This window comes from Geotrypetes seraphini, chromosome 1, assembly GCF_902459505.1.
Source record: "Geotrypetes seraphini chromosome 1, aGeoSer1.1, whole genome shotgun sequence".
Taxonomy (NCBI): domain Eukaryota; kingdom Metazoa; phylum Chordata; class Amphibia; order Gymnophiona; family Dermophiidae; genus Geotrypetes; species Geotrypetes seraphini.
In genome coordinates this window covers 83,350,604-83,368,012 of record NC_047084.1, presented here as the reverse complement: position 1 = coordinate 83,368,012, position 17,409 = coordinate 83,350,604, and the positions used below count along the sequence as shown (strand labels likewise).

The 17,409-nt window shown below is 42.3% G+C and overlaps 1 protein-coding gene across 3 annotated transcripts in view; it reads left to right on the top strand.

The window, feature by feature from the left end:
- The window catches only part of DCC (DCC netrin 1 receptor), a 906,493-nt gene that overhangs the window by 729,725 nt on the left and 159,359 nt on the right, over positions 1-17,409 (top strand). For all 3 annotated transcript variants that reach the window (XM_033934276.1, XM_033934287.1, XM_033934268.1), the window contains one exon: positions 1,539-1,604. In XM_033934276.1, coding sequence (XP_033790167.1) covers positions 1,539-1,604 — 66 coding nt within the window. The remainder of the gene's footprint in view (positions 1-1,538; positions 1,605-17,409) is intronic.

The following is a 17,409-nucleotide window of genomic DNA, read 5'->3' as shown; positions in this document are numbered from 1 at the left end:
AGTTGATGGTGCCGCAGGGTCCCGCGGGGGGGGGGGGGGAGGAAGGAAGGAAGAAGAGGAACCGAAGCATGGCAATTGTGGGGAAGTGCAATCCCCCCAATGCGTCCCCTTACCTTACCTCCCCTTACCTTTGCGACGCGTGTGTGCGCTGTGAAGAGAAACTTTGCGCTGTGATGTAATATTTTGTGCGCGCGCGCAGGCCAGCGCACCTTAGCGGGAACACTGATATTCCCCACGGGATCCCCGCGACCCTAGGGGGCGTCCCCACGGGATCCCCGTGACCTAAAGGGGGAACCCGCGGGATTCCCGTCGTCCCCGTTCCCGTGCAGCTCTCTACTCTAGACGCCATTTATAGAATTATGCCAGTATGTATTGAAATCTTAGGCACACTCCTATGTAGGCCAGGGTTTTCTTTACCTATATGAGTGCACTTAAGTTAGGTGCCTACCGGTGCCTAAGTCAAATCATAGCCGTATTCTGGCCAGAATCCGCCCCTAACCATACCTAATTTCTGATAGGCGTCTCAGGGTAGACGTCTACCTCGAAGTGATAAGCGCCTACCGAGTTACAGTAGACATCTACCAGATAATTTTTTAAAATCGTTATTATTAAGCCTAATTGAATAATTAAGTTAGGCACCTAGATAACATAGAAACATAGAATATGACGGCAGAAAAGGGCCACCGGCCCAACAAGTCTGCCCACTCTAAGGACCCTCCCCCCTAAGCACTTCCTCGAAGTGAACCCACATGCTTATCCCATTTTTTCTTAAAATCGAGCACATTGCTTGCCTCAATTACCTGAAGTGGAAGATCATTCCAACGATCGACCACCCTTTCGGTGAAGAAATATTTCCTAGTGTTGCTATGAAATCTCCCACCCCTGAGTTTCAACGGATGCCCTCTTGTTGCCGTAGGTCCTGTAAGGAAAAAGATATCTTCTTCTACCTCAATACGGCCAGTAACATATTTCAACATGTCTATCATATCTCCCCTCTCTCTGCGTTCCTCGAGAGAGTATAGCTGCACCCTACCTAGACGTTCCTCATATGGGAGATCCTTGAGTCCTGGTGGCCATTCACTGAACCGACTCCACTCTCAGCACATCCTTTTGATAATGTGGCCTCCAAAATTGAACACAATATTCCAGATGAGGTCTCACCATGGACCTATACAACGGCATTACAACTTCGGGCTTCTGGCTGACAAAACTTCTTCGTATGCATCCCAGATTGGCGTGCCTAGCCAAACTTTATGCATCTTTTATAGAATCAGGGCCTATGTGCTAGTGCATGGAATTTTCCTTCTCGAGTCAGTGTTAGTTTTCGTTTTCCACACATTAAAATCCTACATTTAAAAAAAATGCGTTTAGCTCAAATCATGAAACACTTTAGGCATATGGTCCCAAAACTACTTTTAACACAGTATTTGTTTTAACCTTGAACAAAGAAAAAAAAAATCCTTTTAAAAAACTACCCAAACTTGTTTCTTTTATTTGAGTCATCATGCTTTTACTGAGATGTGTTTTTATATTAACAGGTCGTCATGGAGATGGAGCCTATTGGCCAGTTGACACAAATTTGATAGATAGAAGCAGTCTTAATGGTAAGTTTATACTAAATTATTCTCTATAAAATATAAACCGCAAAAGAGCTTCTTACTGCAGGCCAAAAGGTAAATGCTCCAACACTCATTCAATTCCTATGAGTGTTGGAATATTTACCTCGTCAACCCGTGGTAAGAAACTCTTCCGCGGTTTAGTAAAACCCAGCATTAGTTCTCTAATTATTAGATACAGTTTTGCTTTTAAGCTCTTGTATTCTTTTCTTTTTTTAATGTACTTATTACATTTTAGGGTATTTATTATTATTCTGTGGTATGCAAATAAAAATGGTTATATGCTTTTATATAGCAACTTTTAAGCAGACAAAAGTTTCATGATATAGAAATTTATCTTGCTCTATAAATAAATAATTCACTTTAATCGTGAAGGGGCCCTATTACTAAAGCTTAGCATGTACTAATGCAGTGGTCTCAAACTCAAACCCTTTGCAGGGCCACACATTGGATTTGTAGATACTTGGAGGGCCTCAGAAAAAATAGTTTATGACAATTTTGCATGAGGTAAAACTCTTTATAGTATATAAATCTTTCCTTTTGGCTAAGTTATCTTGATCAATTCTCTCTCCTCCATGAAACTCAATCTGGTTTTAGGCCATTATTCAGTACGGACACAGTAATTGCGGCTATCTTAGACAATTTGCACCTACTGTTTAGTAAAGGCCTTAATGCCCTGATAATGCAATTCGATATGAGTTCTGCCTTTGATCTAGTGGACCACATGAAACTGCTGCAATGCCTAGATGCCATTGGTATCCGGAATAAGGTGCTGAACTGGTTCCGTGGCTTCCTTATATCCCGCACCTATCAGGTTTGTTTTAATTATGAGCTTTCCGACACCTGGAGCAATCCATCCGGTGTGCCCCAAGGCTATCCACTATCCCCATTGCTCTTCAACGTCTACATGTCCTCACTGGGCACGAAGCTAACCCAGCTGGGGATAAAACTATTTAGTTATGCAGATGATTTTACGATTATCATCCCATTCACCAATTCTGTCTCCGAAACTATTCCCAAAGCTTCAGAAGCTATAAACATGATGGAACAATGGATGACAAACTTTAGGCTCAAACTTAATTCAGATAAAACAACTTTTTTCATTGCTTCACCACATCCACTTGACATTAAATCACCCCTCTGTATCAATAACCTTAGTTACCCTATCCAGCCCTCCATAAAGATACTAGGTGTAATTCTGGATCAATGCCTAACCATGAAAGACCAAGTAGATTCCTTAATCAGAAAGGGATTTTTCACTCTCTGGAAACTCAGATCCCTTAAAGCTTATTTTGTTACATCGGTTTTTAGAATCCTAGTCCAATCCCTCGTACTAAGCCTGCTTGACTACTGTAACATCGCCTATTTGGCAATTTCCCAAAAAAATATGCGACGCCTACAACTGTTGCAGAATGCGGCAGTCAGACTAATTTTTGGACTAAAAAAATTTGATCACGTGACACCCTACTACCGGCAGCTACATTGGCTGCCGATGAAGGCACGCGTAAAGTTCAAATTTGCCTGTTTCTGCTTTAAAGCATTACACGGACTTGCCCCAAATACATTACTGACCTTTTCTCCTTCTCAACCAACAGACACAAGAGAAGTTCACATTCCAACTTCGTTTCCCCCCCAGTGAGAGGTTGCAAACTGAAAAAACACCATGAATTCCTTCTCTCACACCAAGCAGCATCATGGGGTAAAGACCTAGAACAATTACTTTCGCCCTCTACTTATGAAGAATTTAGGAAACGTCTAAAAACACACCTGTTCCTAAAACATCTTGACAACTGATCCACTTATCTCTTTCCTCTCAATAGCGACCTACTGTCCTTTTGATCACTTTTCTCCTCAACAATGAATTTCCTGTCTAATTACTTCTCTTTCTTCTTCCCCTCTTGAAGTCAGTCAATTTGTACCTTTGCTTAATCTTTTGTAAACCGCATAGAACTTCACGGTATTGCGGTATATAAGCTGTTATTATTATTATTATTATTATTAATAATAATATTGTAATTTATAGCTAAAGAGATATATGATCAAGAAACTTTTATTTTACCAAGGGCCTCAAAATAGTACCTGGCGGGCCGCAAGTTTGAGACCACTGCACTACTGGATACGAGGGTATGATAAGTGCTATGTGATCCATAGATATAAAATTTGGCATGCAGCTACCGTGTTTCCCTGAAAATAAGGCAGTGTCATATTTATTTTAGGCCCAAAAAACGTACTAGGTCTTATTTTTGGGGTATGTACATGTTCATCTTTCCCTTCCTCTCCTTCACTCCAATTCTTCCTCTTTCCTTTCTCTCCCCCACATATGCAACATCTTTTTTCCCATCCCTCCCATCCCTCGTGCAGCAGGACCCTTGCCCAGCTTCCCTACCATCCCTTGTGCAGCAGGACCCTTACCCAGCTTCTGTCATTCCCTCCCTCCTATGCCTCATGCAGCAGGACCCTTGCCCAGCTTCCCTTCCCTCCCATCCCTTGTGCAGCAAGACCCTTGCCCAGCTTCCCTTCCCTTCCTCCCATCCCTTGTGCAGCAGAACCCTTGAGCAAGCACCGCCCCTCCCCCCTCCCGAGCACCCGCACCCACCACACAGCCGAATCCCCATCCTTCCCTCCCTCCCATCGGAACCCTGCCGCAAGCCCTACTTACCTCCCTAAGCAGCATCGGGCTGGCAGCACTTTAAACAGGCTGCTTTGGCCTTGTCCGCCCATGAATTCGCTAACGGCAGAGTGAATTCATGGGCGGACAAGGCCGAAGCAGCCTGTTTAAAGTGTTGCCGGCCTGACGCTGCTTAGGGAGGGAAGGATGGGGATTCAGCTGTGTGGCGGATATGGGTGCTGGGGGGGGGGGCAGTGCTCACTCAAGGGATGGGAGGAAAGGGAAACTGCTGGTGAATCCCGGGACTAGGGTTTATTTTCAGGGTAGGGCTTATTTTCGGAAAAACACGGTATTTAGCCTGTGCTAATGTCCATTAGCGCACGTTGAGCTTAAGTAAAAGGACTCCTAAATGTACTGTAGAAATTTCTCATATTTGCAAGGTAGGTCTCTAGCAACAAACTTATGCAGCTTTTTTTATTATTTTATAAATATAATTTGTGTCAATATCATGTATGTTTCTGTGAGTTCAGATGTTCTTTAAGTGATAGAATCCATGGTTGTAAACAATTCTTTAGCATTTGGAAGGCAATTTTTAAAAAGTATTTCTATGGATAAAACAGTGCTGTACCTGCAGGAATTGAATTATTTCCATCTTCCATGTGGGTAAAAATATGCCGGGGAATTCTATAAATGGCGCCCATAGTTAGGCACGAATTCCATGCACAGCCTTCAAGGTGGAAAAGTGTTCTATGGATGTAAGGCACTGAAATGGGGCTGAAATGGAGAGATCGGCACAGAAATACACTTGTGTGCCCAGTTATAGGATAGCCCTGTTTTACTAAAGTGTGTTAAACGATTAGCGCGCGCTAAACGCTAACACGTATGGATGCATAGGCTGCCAATCAAGTGGAGCGGGCTTCATCTAAGGCTAGGCAGATCATGGGATGTATACGTAGGAGTTTCGTCAGCCGCAAGCCTGAAGTCATTATGCCATTGTATAGATCCATGGTGAGGCCTCATCTGGAATACTGTGTACAATTCTGGAGGCCTCATTACCGCAAGGATGCACTGAGGCTTGAGTCGGTCCAGCGAATGGCCACCCGGATGGTCTCGGGACTCAAGGATCTCCCGTACGAGGAACGGCTGGATAAATTACGGCTATACTCACTCGAGGAACGCAGAGAGAGGGAAGACATGATCGAGATGTTCAAATACCTCACGGGCCGTATCGAGGTAGAAGAAGATATCTTCTTTTTCAAAGGTCCGACGGCGACAAGAGGACATACATGGAAAATCAGGGGCGGGAAATTGCACGGTGACACCAGGAAATACTTTTTCACCGAAAGAGTGGTTGATCGCTGGAATGGACTTCCACTTCAGGTGATCGAGGCGAGCAGCGTGCCTGATTTTAAGAAGAAATGGGATCGTCACGTGGGATCTCTGCACAGAGATAAATAGGGGAGGGTCATTGGGGTGGGCAGACTAGATGGGCCGCGGCCCTTATCTGCCGTCTTTTTCTATGTTTCTATGTTTCTAATTTGATTAGCGCATGCTAGTCAGTTAGCGCACCTTAGTAAAACAAGGGGTAAGTGTATCCATATGCAACTGCAGAAGGAGCATTCCCTTGAGAGGGGCATGGTGTAGCAAAGGGGGGGAGGAGTCAACTCCGGACATCATCTTGATAGGGACGTCGGCACCCATCCTCCTTTCTTTCCCCCTTACTCCTTCCTTTCCCACGTACCTCTTTAACGCTCCTGGCGCAAGCAGCAACAACAACCTGCTGCTTGCGCCAGCATCGGGCCTTCCTCTGACTTCCTGGACCCCGCGCCTAGGAAGTGACAGAGGAAGAGCCGACGCGGGCGTGAGCAGCAGGTTGGGGTTGCTGCTCGCGTCGGGAACGTTAAAGAGGTACAGGGGAAGGGAAGGGGTTTGCACGCGCGTCGGGGGGTGGGCAGGAAAGGAGCGGGCGGGGGCAGAAAAGAGGGTGGATGAGGGGCGCCACTGCACTGGGCATCTCTCACCCTCGCTACGACACACATTCATAGAATACTGCTGATACACACCCAACTTGTGTGTCAGGATTTACATATAGCCCATCCTGTTTATCTGCAGAGATAAATAGTGGCTATCCAGAAGTCTACCTTAATAATGGTTTATGGATTCTCCTCTAGGAATTTGTTTCAGATAAGTCCAAACTTGGTTTGCTTTTATGGCTGTTGCTGCACATTGAGCTGATAATTTCAATGCTGAACTACTCCTACTACTTATCATTTATATATATATAGCGCTGAAAGGTGTACACAGCGCTGTACATTTTGACATTTATAGATGGTCCCTGTTCGAAAGAGCTTATAATCCTTTTTTTTTTAAATAAAAATTCTTTATTGATTTTCAAACTACAAATGCGCCATAAATGAATCACATATATGTACATTGTATAATAAACACAGCAAACTTTCAAATATTACTGCAACAAAGAAATTTCCCCCTCCCTCCCAGCTAATATACAAACAAATAACTCAAACCTTCATGAAACCATTCATAAAATCATAAAATTCCATTCCCTTCCCTACCCCATCCCCCCCAGGATGTGTACATTTACTTGCTTATAAAATAAAATAAATTAAATTATTCCTCTTTACAGTATTTAGTTAATGGCTCCCATACTTCTATAAAATTCTTCAATCTTCCCTGTTGTATGGCCATACAACGCTCCATTTTGTATGTATAACACAGGGATTCCCACCTATCCCAGTTTTTCCAATTTCTTAAAATAAGCTGCATGGCAACCCCTGTCATCACTAATAGAAGCTTGTTATTATTCATTGATAGTTGACTTTTGGCTCTCATAAGAGTACCAAATAAAATGGTATCATAAGATAAAGCCACTGGATTCTCTAACATGTTATTTACTTGATTCCAAATAGACCTCCAAAACTGCAGAATCAAGGGACAATAGTAAAGTAAATGATCTAAAGTTCCAGCATCAAGATGACAATGCCAACATCTATTTGACTTGGAACTATCTAATTTATGTAAACGAACAGGGGTCCAGAAAGCTCCTCCCCTCTTAAAGTCAATCAATTTGTACCATTGCTTAATCTTTGTAAACCGCATAGAACTTCACGGTATTGCGGTATATAAGCTGTTATTATTATTATTATGTAATAAGAAAAATCAAGTTTGTCTCATAGATGCTGACATCGTACATCTCATCCTCCAAGACCAAATTTGTGGCCATTGAGAAGCAATAATCTGATGCTTAATCTCAATGCTCCAAATGTCACGAAGACCAGTTTTTGGTATCTTATTCAAAAATCCAGATATTCATTTATATCACTGAGCAGCCTGGTGTCCCAGGAAATCCACCTGAAAACACAGGACCGGCAAACTATATTAATTTTTAAGATTCTTCCATTCAGGAAACCCCCTTTGAATGGCCTGCTTCAACTGCAACCATCTATAATTTTGCAATTTGTTAAGACCAAATTTATGTTGCAGTTATAATCTAACTTGGACAGACAGACATGACATATAGAATTGGGGATGCAGAATCAAAGGTGAGAAGAGTTAAGAGTCGAAAGTACTCTCAAAGAGGTGGGCTTTTAACTGGGCCTTGGACATCTGAAGGTTCCAGTGTTCTACGTTTTAGGCACTGAGATGATAGCTGTACAAAAAATATGTAGAAGTATGCGAAATACACCGATAATCAGAATGGGATAAATGGTACAGAAGTAGAAAAAAAACCCACATTTGAAATTATAGAAGGAACTTACTGGATCTAATGAGCTATGATTGATAAAGAGAAATTGCCAGCCTCTAATCTGACCTTTATTTATTTAAAAGATTTATCCACCACCTATTCCTAGGCGGCATTACAAAAGTAACATACACAGAATAAAACAGGTAAGACTTCTACAGACATCTTGAATTACATAGGAATAATTACATTTTAGGGAGCCATAATTAAACAGATTCTTACAATACCATTCATCCTGAAGCCATTATTAAACAGCACATCATTTATTGAAAAGCTTCTAAAAATAGTGTAGACTTTCCATAAGGAAGCCTATAGTGGACATTCCCTAAGGAAGCCTATAGTGGAAGTATGGTCTGTCACCAAGTGTGTATATCAGTGTGAGTAATATGTATGTATAAGAAAATAAGGGTGTCTAGAGATTAGAGAGGGAAATGGAAAAGATAATTAAGAAAAATTAATTTGCTCCTGGCAGCTTATAACCCTGACTGAATAGTTATTATATGCAATGTAGAGTTAAGCACAGATAAACCACAGATTCAGAAAATTATATTACAAGGCATGGTATCATAAAAGTCTTTGCCAAGTGGGAAAATGCTTTTGAGTTGTTTTAGTGTGACATACAAAATCAAAACCAACCTTTCAGGTCTGGTAACTCGTAAAATCAATTACCAATTCTCATCATAGGAGATACCATTGCTAGAGCTCTGATAGCAAATCAACAACAATGAAGAACTTAAAACAACAAAAAAAAAGCAATCAGAAAAAAAAATTGGAACATACGTACATTTCTATTTGCTAAAATCTACTGGTGGGAAATCAGAGTATTAATTAGAGTTGACCTGACAGAGAAAAGACAAAGGAGGAAACCTTGTAGATTGCAATAGACTAATTGGATCTAAAAGGGATGAGGTGAAAATAAATTACTATGATGATGGAATTAATTAGTCAAATAATGAAATTAAAACTATGTTTCTAATTTTTACAGATTTGACCAATCGTGACTCTGTTAAATCAATGGCAAAAGAATCTATGGGGCTCATAATCGAAACGGAAATACATCTAAAATCCCGTCTAAATTGGTACTTGGACGATTAACAAGACACATCGTCTAAGTGCCGATAACCGAAACGGGTTTTGGACGTATTTCAAAACAGCTTAGGCCTCTTCAATGCTGCTGTACGCCCAGAGCTGAAATGAGCATTTTAAGAGGAATGGTCAAAATCGAAAGGAATCGACAAAATAGAGCAGAGAAGATTATTTACATTGTCCAATTTGACACGGACTAGAGGCATGTAATGAAGCTAAGGGGGGACAGGTTCAGGACTAATGTCAGGAGGTTCTGCTTCACTCAGAGAGTGGTTGACGCCTGGAATGCCCTCCCAGAGGAGATTATTGCGGAATCGACCGTCCTAGGCTTCAAGAGCAAACTAGATGCATATCTCCTTAAGAGAGGCATATAAAGATATGGTGGACTATAAATTATTGTTAAACCACTAATAATTTATTTAGAGGCCAAAACGTGAAACTATAAATTATGCCAGGTGTACACCTGGCAGGGCCTCCGCGTGTGCGGATCGCCGGACTTGATGGACCGAAGGTCTGATCCGGAGATGGCAGTTCTTATGTTCTTATGGTCAGGGGCGGGACGTGGGCTGACCTAGACTTAGTCGTACTGCAAGTATAACTGAAAGTGTAACGAGGCTGCCTGAACAGAACTTGTACGTTGTGACTTAGGCGATGTAAAAGCAGGTCTAAGTGCTCAGAAGGTATCCGAAGTGACCAGATAACCACTGCAGGGACAAAGTACAGATGCCCCGCACACTGCCCCGTTATCACTGACCCCTCCCAACACCATAAAAATCAGAATAAAAACATAAATACTAGAATATCATAGAAAATACTAGAACTAGCCTAGTAGAGCAGCACAGAGGTGGCTTAAGTAGTCTGGGGCTACTGGGGCTGTAGCCAGGTGGGTCTAGTAGGTTTTGGGGGGCTCACCATGACCTATAAGGGAGTTGTGGTGAGATGTTTATATGGCACCCTTTTTGTGAAGTTCGTAGCAGTGCCCTGTTGTCCAGTCCCCAATACTAGGTGTCCAGTCCATCACTTTGCCGGCCCCTCCCATGTCCAAAAGGTCTTGGTCTAGGCATTTTTGACTCAGACAAATTTTTGGACGAGAATGGGGTATAAAGATAGCTGACTTGGCGGTCTGGCTGATCAAACGGCTGGACGTATAATTAGACGATTCTCGAAAAAAAGAAATATTTTGGATGTATTTTTCAGGATTGGACTTTAGACACTGCCGACTTTGGGCGACTAGCGATTTAGCTCCAAAACGGACATAGACGTATCTTTTGATTAAGCCCCTCCACACTTTCAGTGGATAAGATGGCCTTTGTTTTTTTTGTTAATCTAAAGTGGAAAATATTTGTCTTTTAAAAATTTGGTCCCGTGTGAAGTACCAGATTCTAATATTTTTAATATGGAAACAGGAATTTGGGGAGATTTGTATTGGGATGTATTTTCCAGAGTCTCAGAACAACTAATTTTAAAGGTTTGGTTGTGATTATCATGTAGATCAGGGATCTCAAAGTCCCTCCTTGAGGGCCGCAATCCAGTCGGGTTTTCAGGATTTCCCCAATGAATATGCATTGAAAGCAGTGCAAGCACATAGATCTCATGCATATTCATTGGGGAAATCCTGAAAAGCCGACTGGATTGCGGCCCTCAAGGAGGGACTTTGAGACCCCTGATGTAGATCGTGTGTTTTAGACATTTGTTCTACTGTTTTACTGCTATCAATTTCATCTTATTCTGGTTGACTAACTTTGCTTATAAGGTGTTAACAGAAGGGGTATATCCTGTTCAGCTAACTGATATTAAACTTACTTCAATACCAAAAGCATCAAATGTTGATTTCAGTGAAGTTTAATTCTGTCGTCCAGTGGCCGGTATTCCATGGCAGGCCAAATTGTTAGAGTTTGTGGTATAGCAACAATTTTCTGATTGCATATTTTCCAAAGGTTGTTTACATACGGTTTCTGCCTACTCCACTGCATGGAAACCTTATTGTTAATTTTGGTCGGTCTCTGAAACTAGAAAAATTATGAGTTTGGGTAAACAAAAATTGCTCCTTCAATTTGTTATATCTGCAACATTTGATTTGAAAGATCATAATGTAATGTTGAATAGACTGAGCGCTGTGGGAGTGGGTGGTAAGGTGTTGAGTTGTTTTTTGTTTCTTGACTAACAGAAGATTTTGTTTAAAAGGAGCTAAGTCAAATTCCTATTTTTGGTTGGCAGATTCAACAGGGCTCACCAATTTTACCCTTTTTTAACTTGGAGATGAGCACTTTAGGGGAATGGCTAACTAGTTTAGGAATATTTGCCTTATCTTATGTGGACAATATTCTAGAAAATTTTGAGGAGGCTTTTAGATTTATTCAGAATAGAAGTGGTCTCAGGACAGAGCCCTGAGGTACCTGACTGACAGAGGAAAGGTGACAGAAGAGGATCCACCACAGCGTGCACTAAATGTGCAATGCTGTGCCGTGCTTGATGGAATGAAGGAACTTCAAGTATTCCTTAATTCAGCAATTGCAACTGCAAAGTAATCTATATATCCATAATGACGAGGCACTACGTAGAGGTACTTCATTACATTTGAAGCATGCTCATCATATATCTCTATTTCCAGATATTCCATATTATACTTAAATATAAACCAAGATTTTTGGGCCAAAAAAATGGCCCAAATATGAGGGTCTCTGTTTATATTCGGGTCAGTGCCTACCCACCCCCCTCCTGGACTTGTTGCAGGCCTCCACCGGCAGTGGGCCGGGACAGGAGGTGGGAGGGATCCCTCCTGTTCCAGCCGACTCTAACAATTCTCACCTCCCTTCCACCTTCCAGATTAGTAAATATGATACCTTTAAAATCCCTGGTGGTCTAGTGGTGAACCAGGGCAGGAGCAATCTTCCTACATTCCTGCCCCAGGCAGAGCCGCGACAACTGTGAAACCAGGGGAGCTCGCGAGGTTGCCACGAGAACCATTCAGGTGGTGGCTCTGCATGTGGCAGAAACATAGAAAGATTGTTCCTGCCCTGGTTCACTGCTGGACCACCAGGGATTTTACTAATCGGAGTTGACTGGGACAGGAGGCGGGAAGGATTCCTCCTGTCCCAGTCTACCACTTGACCATCAGGTCTTACGGCAGGCACGGTGGAGGCCTGCAAGGCACTGGGAGGGAGGGGGGACAGGGTGCAGAGCCTGGAAGGGCATGGAGATAAGGGTGCTGGGTGCAGAGCCTTGCAAGGCAGGGGAAGGAGTGAGTGAGGGTGCTGGGTGCACAGCCTGGCAGGGCAGGGCACTTGAATATAAACCCCTCCCCCTGGTTTATATTTGAATCAACCTTTGTTGCTCCTTTTTGGGGGAAAAAATGGTTACCTCGGTTGATATTTGGCTCGGTTTATATTCGAGTATATATGGTACACAATTTCACTGATGGAAAGGAGAGCTATAAAGGAATAATAATGAAGAAATGTACTCCTTAACTGAGAACCAATACAAAGCCTTTAGCTGTATAGACTCACTGCTGAGATCTACAGCACACTTCTAATCTTTTCTCCAAAATGAAAGCATATTTTTTAACTCACAAGTCATCTATTCTTGGCCATAAAAGTGGTAGACAAGACCTTTGAAAAAATATTACTTCCTTCTTTACATAATTGTTCACAGAATGCCATGAGGCACATTAAAGCTGGGCTGAGCAATTTGTGAATCTCAATCTGCAATCCTGGAAGCTGTTATTTGTGATTTGTGGTGTTGATTGCTATGTTAAATCCAAATTGCTCTTTTATTGTGATGCTAGGATTGACATGCAGTATTTTACTGACAGAACAAATGCCTCTTATATTTCAAAACAAGCGCTTCAAAGTCTTATCCAGTATCATAATCATAGAACACCATTCATGAGTCATTTAGACCAGTGTTCTTCAACCTTTTTATAATAATAATAATAATAATAACTTTATTCTTATATACCGCCAGCAATCTTGCGACTTCTAGGCGGTTTACAATACGAGAACTGTAAATACAATAAAGAGAAACTTTACACCCGTGGACCGGCAGAAATAAAAGAATTATTTTGTGGACCGGCAAACTACTAAGACCGAAATTTAAAAAACACATTTTCGCCCCGTCTCCGCAAGCTCGGTCCTCACAAACCATCTGATCCCATCTGCACAAGCCTCAGTTATGATTTTATATTGAACGTATTTTATTAAAGTATAAAAAGAAACAATATTCTGTACAATTGTCATTTTATAAATATAAATATTCAGAGCAAGGACCAACAAAACCCCTGTCTCCCCTCCCCTTCACATATATCCCCTCTACTATCAAGAAAACTGAACAAGCCAAATTATTACAGAATGCTACACAGAAATATCATGCTAACAGAATACTGCAGTCACACATGATAGGAATAGTGTTAGGCTTTGCAGTCCCCAGTTATGTCTCTAGCAGGATATATATTTCAAATCTGATATATTGTAATGACAAAATAGAAATAAAATGATTTTTTTCTACCTTTTGTGGTCTCTGCTTTCATCTTCTTTCCACTCTTCCCTCCAGTATCTGCCCGTTCCAACCACTGTCTGGCCTCTCCCCCTTCCATATGTATCTGACTTCTTTCTATGCCCCTCTCCCCTTTCCATCCAGCCTGTGCCTCCTCTCTCCTTTTTACATCATTCATTCCAGCTTCACTGCTTTCTTCATTTTTATCTCTCCTACACCAGATCTAGCATCTTTATCCCTCTCTCATTTCTCTGCTGACCCCCTTTCCAGCATCAATCTCTCTCTACTTTCTCATTCCTCTGTCTCTCCCCTTTCCCTCATCTGATCTCTCCATTCCACCCTGACCCCCTTCCCCTCCTGTAATCTCCCTGCCAGCTGTTTCCTTCCTTTTTTCCTTCTCCCTTCCCTTCTTCCCCTATCCAAAAGTAACTCTCTTCCCATCCCCTTCCCTCCTCCCCTGTCAGCAGCATCTCTCCTTCTACCTCCCTACAGGTCCAGTAGCAGCTCTCCCTTTATCCAGCAGCTTCCCAACCCCAACAGTGGCTTCCTACCCTTCCAGCAGTTCTCAGTACTTGCCTGCAGCATTGATTTACTTAGGCAGCCTTGGGTCCGTTGCTGCCTCTGAGGAAAGGGGAAGTTGCCAAAGTGAATCTCTGCCCTGGTAAGTACAGAGCTGCTAGGAGAGGAGACAGCCACTGTTGAAGGCTCCCCGTGATCTTACTCCTGCTGTGCCCTGCACATCCGCACCTCCCACCCCCAAGCCGGCAAAAACAGCTTTGCACCGGAGGCCCTGCCGCCCAAGACGAGCCGGAGGCCCCTACCCGCCGCATCCTGCACGTGGGCAGACTCTCAGCACAAACGCTGCTGATGGCCCCAATCGACACGCTGACCTCCCCGCGCACGCTGACCATCTCCTCTCTGCCTGCACTTTCCCCGCGGCCCTCTTCGGTGACTTGGCAGGGGCAGCGATCAAAACAGGCTGCATATCGGGATCTTTCCTCTCTGAGTCCCGCCTATTTTGTTTCAACTTCCTGTTTCCGCATAGGCGAGACTCACAGAGGGAATGCCCGACGTCGGCAGCCTGCCTTGATTGCCCGAGGCTGGGAGGAACAGAAGATTTCCGAACACCACCGGGGCAGGAAATTTAACGGAGTCCATCTCGCCGGTCCTGTGTGGACCGGCAGGAATTTTCTGCGGACCGGCGGTTGAAGAACTGTGATTTAGACCATCTTTCGAGCAAGTTGTTTAAAATTGCACTTGTCACATGGATATGTAGGGCCCTTGAGTCACACTGTCCTTCCAAAAGCAACATTTTATTTTAGTAAAATATATATCTTCCATATCTAATCTAAAATGCAGACAGATTAGGGCCCCAGAAAAAGGACCATCAAAGAAAAATAGCTCCAAAAAGTGATCACCTACTATATTTATAGATCAATAACAGTCCTTTGACAGATTTAGCACTTCATTGATTTACGGATTGAAGAAATACGATCATGTTATGTTATTTTATTGCGAATTGCATTGGTTGCCTGTGGAAGCTCGGGTATTGTCCAAGTTGGGCTGTTTTTGTTACAAGGTTTTATATGGTGCAGCCCCTACTTATCTGGCTAATAGTTTTTCCTTAGCTATGCACAAATGCAGTAGAAAAACTCATGCTCTGTTCAATTTCCCTTCTGTAAAAGGTTGTAAAAGCAAGAAATTCCTAAATCACTCTTTAGCATCTCAGGCAGCTTCTCATGAAAAAGAATTTCGATCATTGTTGCTCACAGCTGTTCTTACAGACATTTTAGAAAACAGCTAAAAACCTATCTTTTCTCCAAATACCTGACTAGCTGACTCATTCAAATATACGATTATGTTTAATGTTTATAATCTTTTGTAAACCGCGTAGAACTTTTTGGTAACATGGTCTATAAGTATAATGCTATGTTACGTTAATATAGCCCTTAGATAAGATTTACAACGGTAGACGTATAGAGGGAAAGATCCCCCAAACTCCATATTTTCAGTCACTGGCATCAAAACCTACCCTCTGGTGCTCAAAATTTTCAAAATGAATCTCAAACTCTTTAAGTAAACAAATGTTATTCCTCAAATGAATCTCAAGCTCCTTAAACATACTAGGTCAATTTACCAACTGTATTTGCTATGAAAATTTTCTAATATATTTGCTGTAGCATTCAAACACAAATTTGCAAAAGTTTACTTTCAAGCAGTTCTTATTATAGGTATTTAGACATTCAGAATATTCAAACCAGCATTCTTCGAGCTTCTCTGCGACATTGACAACGTTTTGCAGCCTTGGTTTCCGCTGTGTCAATGGAAATCACAATTATTCTGAAATCCATCCCCGGGTAAGAATCCATTAGCCACAGTAAATCGATCTTTACTACACTTCCCCCTCCGTAATCGCGAATTCCGTATCTACGGATTCGCTTATTCGCAGTTTTAAACCAAAAAATGCATTTTAATTTTTCAGGCATTTTAAGCCCTGTAAGCTCCCCCTTAAGCCTTACCTGGTGGTCTAGCGGGTTTTCGGAGCAGGAGCGATCTTCCCACACTCCTATCTCATGCAGATCGCTCACAGGAAATGGCTCGACATTCTACGGGAGCTCAAGGCAGCCATTTCCTGTGAGCGATCTGCATAAGGCAGGAGCTTGGGAAGATCGCTCCTGCCTGAAAACTCACTAGACCACCAGGTAAGGCTTAACGGGGGGCTTTCAGAGCTTAAAATAGCCGGGGGAAGCAGGGGTTAGGGGCAAAACCATCCCGAATATTATTTGCGTTTTTTTTATATTCACGGGCTGGCTCTGCCTCTAACCCCCGCGAATATGGAGGGGAAAGTGTACTTACATTTGACGTTTTCAGTTTATATAGTCTCCACATCATGGCTTCTCAACTTCAAAGGTTTAAATACCTACATAATATAAATGTACATAAGTCGAGTCTCTTTCATTTGAAAGGAAACTGTGCAATGAAAGGGCATAGGGTGAATTTAAGAGGTGATAGGCTCCAGAATAATCTGAGGAAATACTTTTTATACAGAAAGGGTAGTAGATGCGTGGAAAAGTCTCCCGGAAGAGGTGGTGGAAACAGAAACTGTGTCTGAATTCAAGAGGGCCTGGGATAGGCACGTGGGATCTCTCAGAGAGAGAAAGAGATAATGGTTACTGTGGATGGGCAGACTGCTTTATCTGCCGTCATGTTTCTTTGTAGCAAGCCACACATACTGGCGCCAAAAATGGGAGAGGCCAGACACTTCCATCAACCTCACAAGACTTTATTGACCATCTCACCACAAACATTCTATCAAAAATGTGTCATAGGCTGCAGAATGTCCTTTTTCTGGAGCCATATGGTAACCCTAAGATCATAATTTGAACATCTGAAAGAAGAGCAAATCATACAAAATTCAAATCCTGAACAGGTCACAATCAAAACTTCCTAAGGTAAAATTAAGTCATGCAAACGTACTGTCAACAGACATTTTAATCAGTGTGTACTGGAGCAAAATGGAGCAATATTAGGTTTATTCGTGTCAATTGGAAAGGCCTAAGTTCCTGTTGCTCTTTTCCATATGTAATCTTATAACATTGTCTGCACAGCTATTATTCTTTTCCTAGGAACAGGGAAATCTTTGTATTATGATCAAATAACATTCAAGTTATGAACCCAGTGAAGTGAAAATGCATCCTGATAGACATGCATTATTGATGCCTCATATGTCACTGTATGAATCAATAAAGCGTGTTGACTTTCACAGATGTGGAACAGAGTTAAGCGAAGTTGAAATGTATTTGAATCCGATTTAGCGTCTTTGCTCCATCTCATCTTTTCGTGCTGCG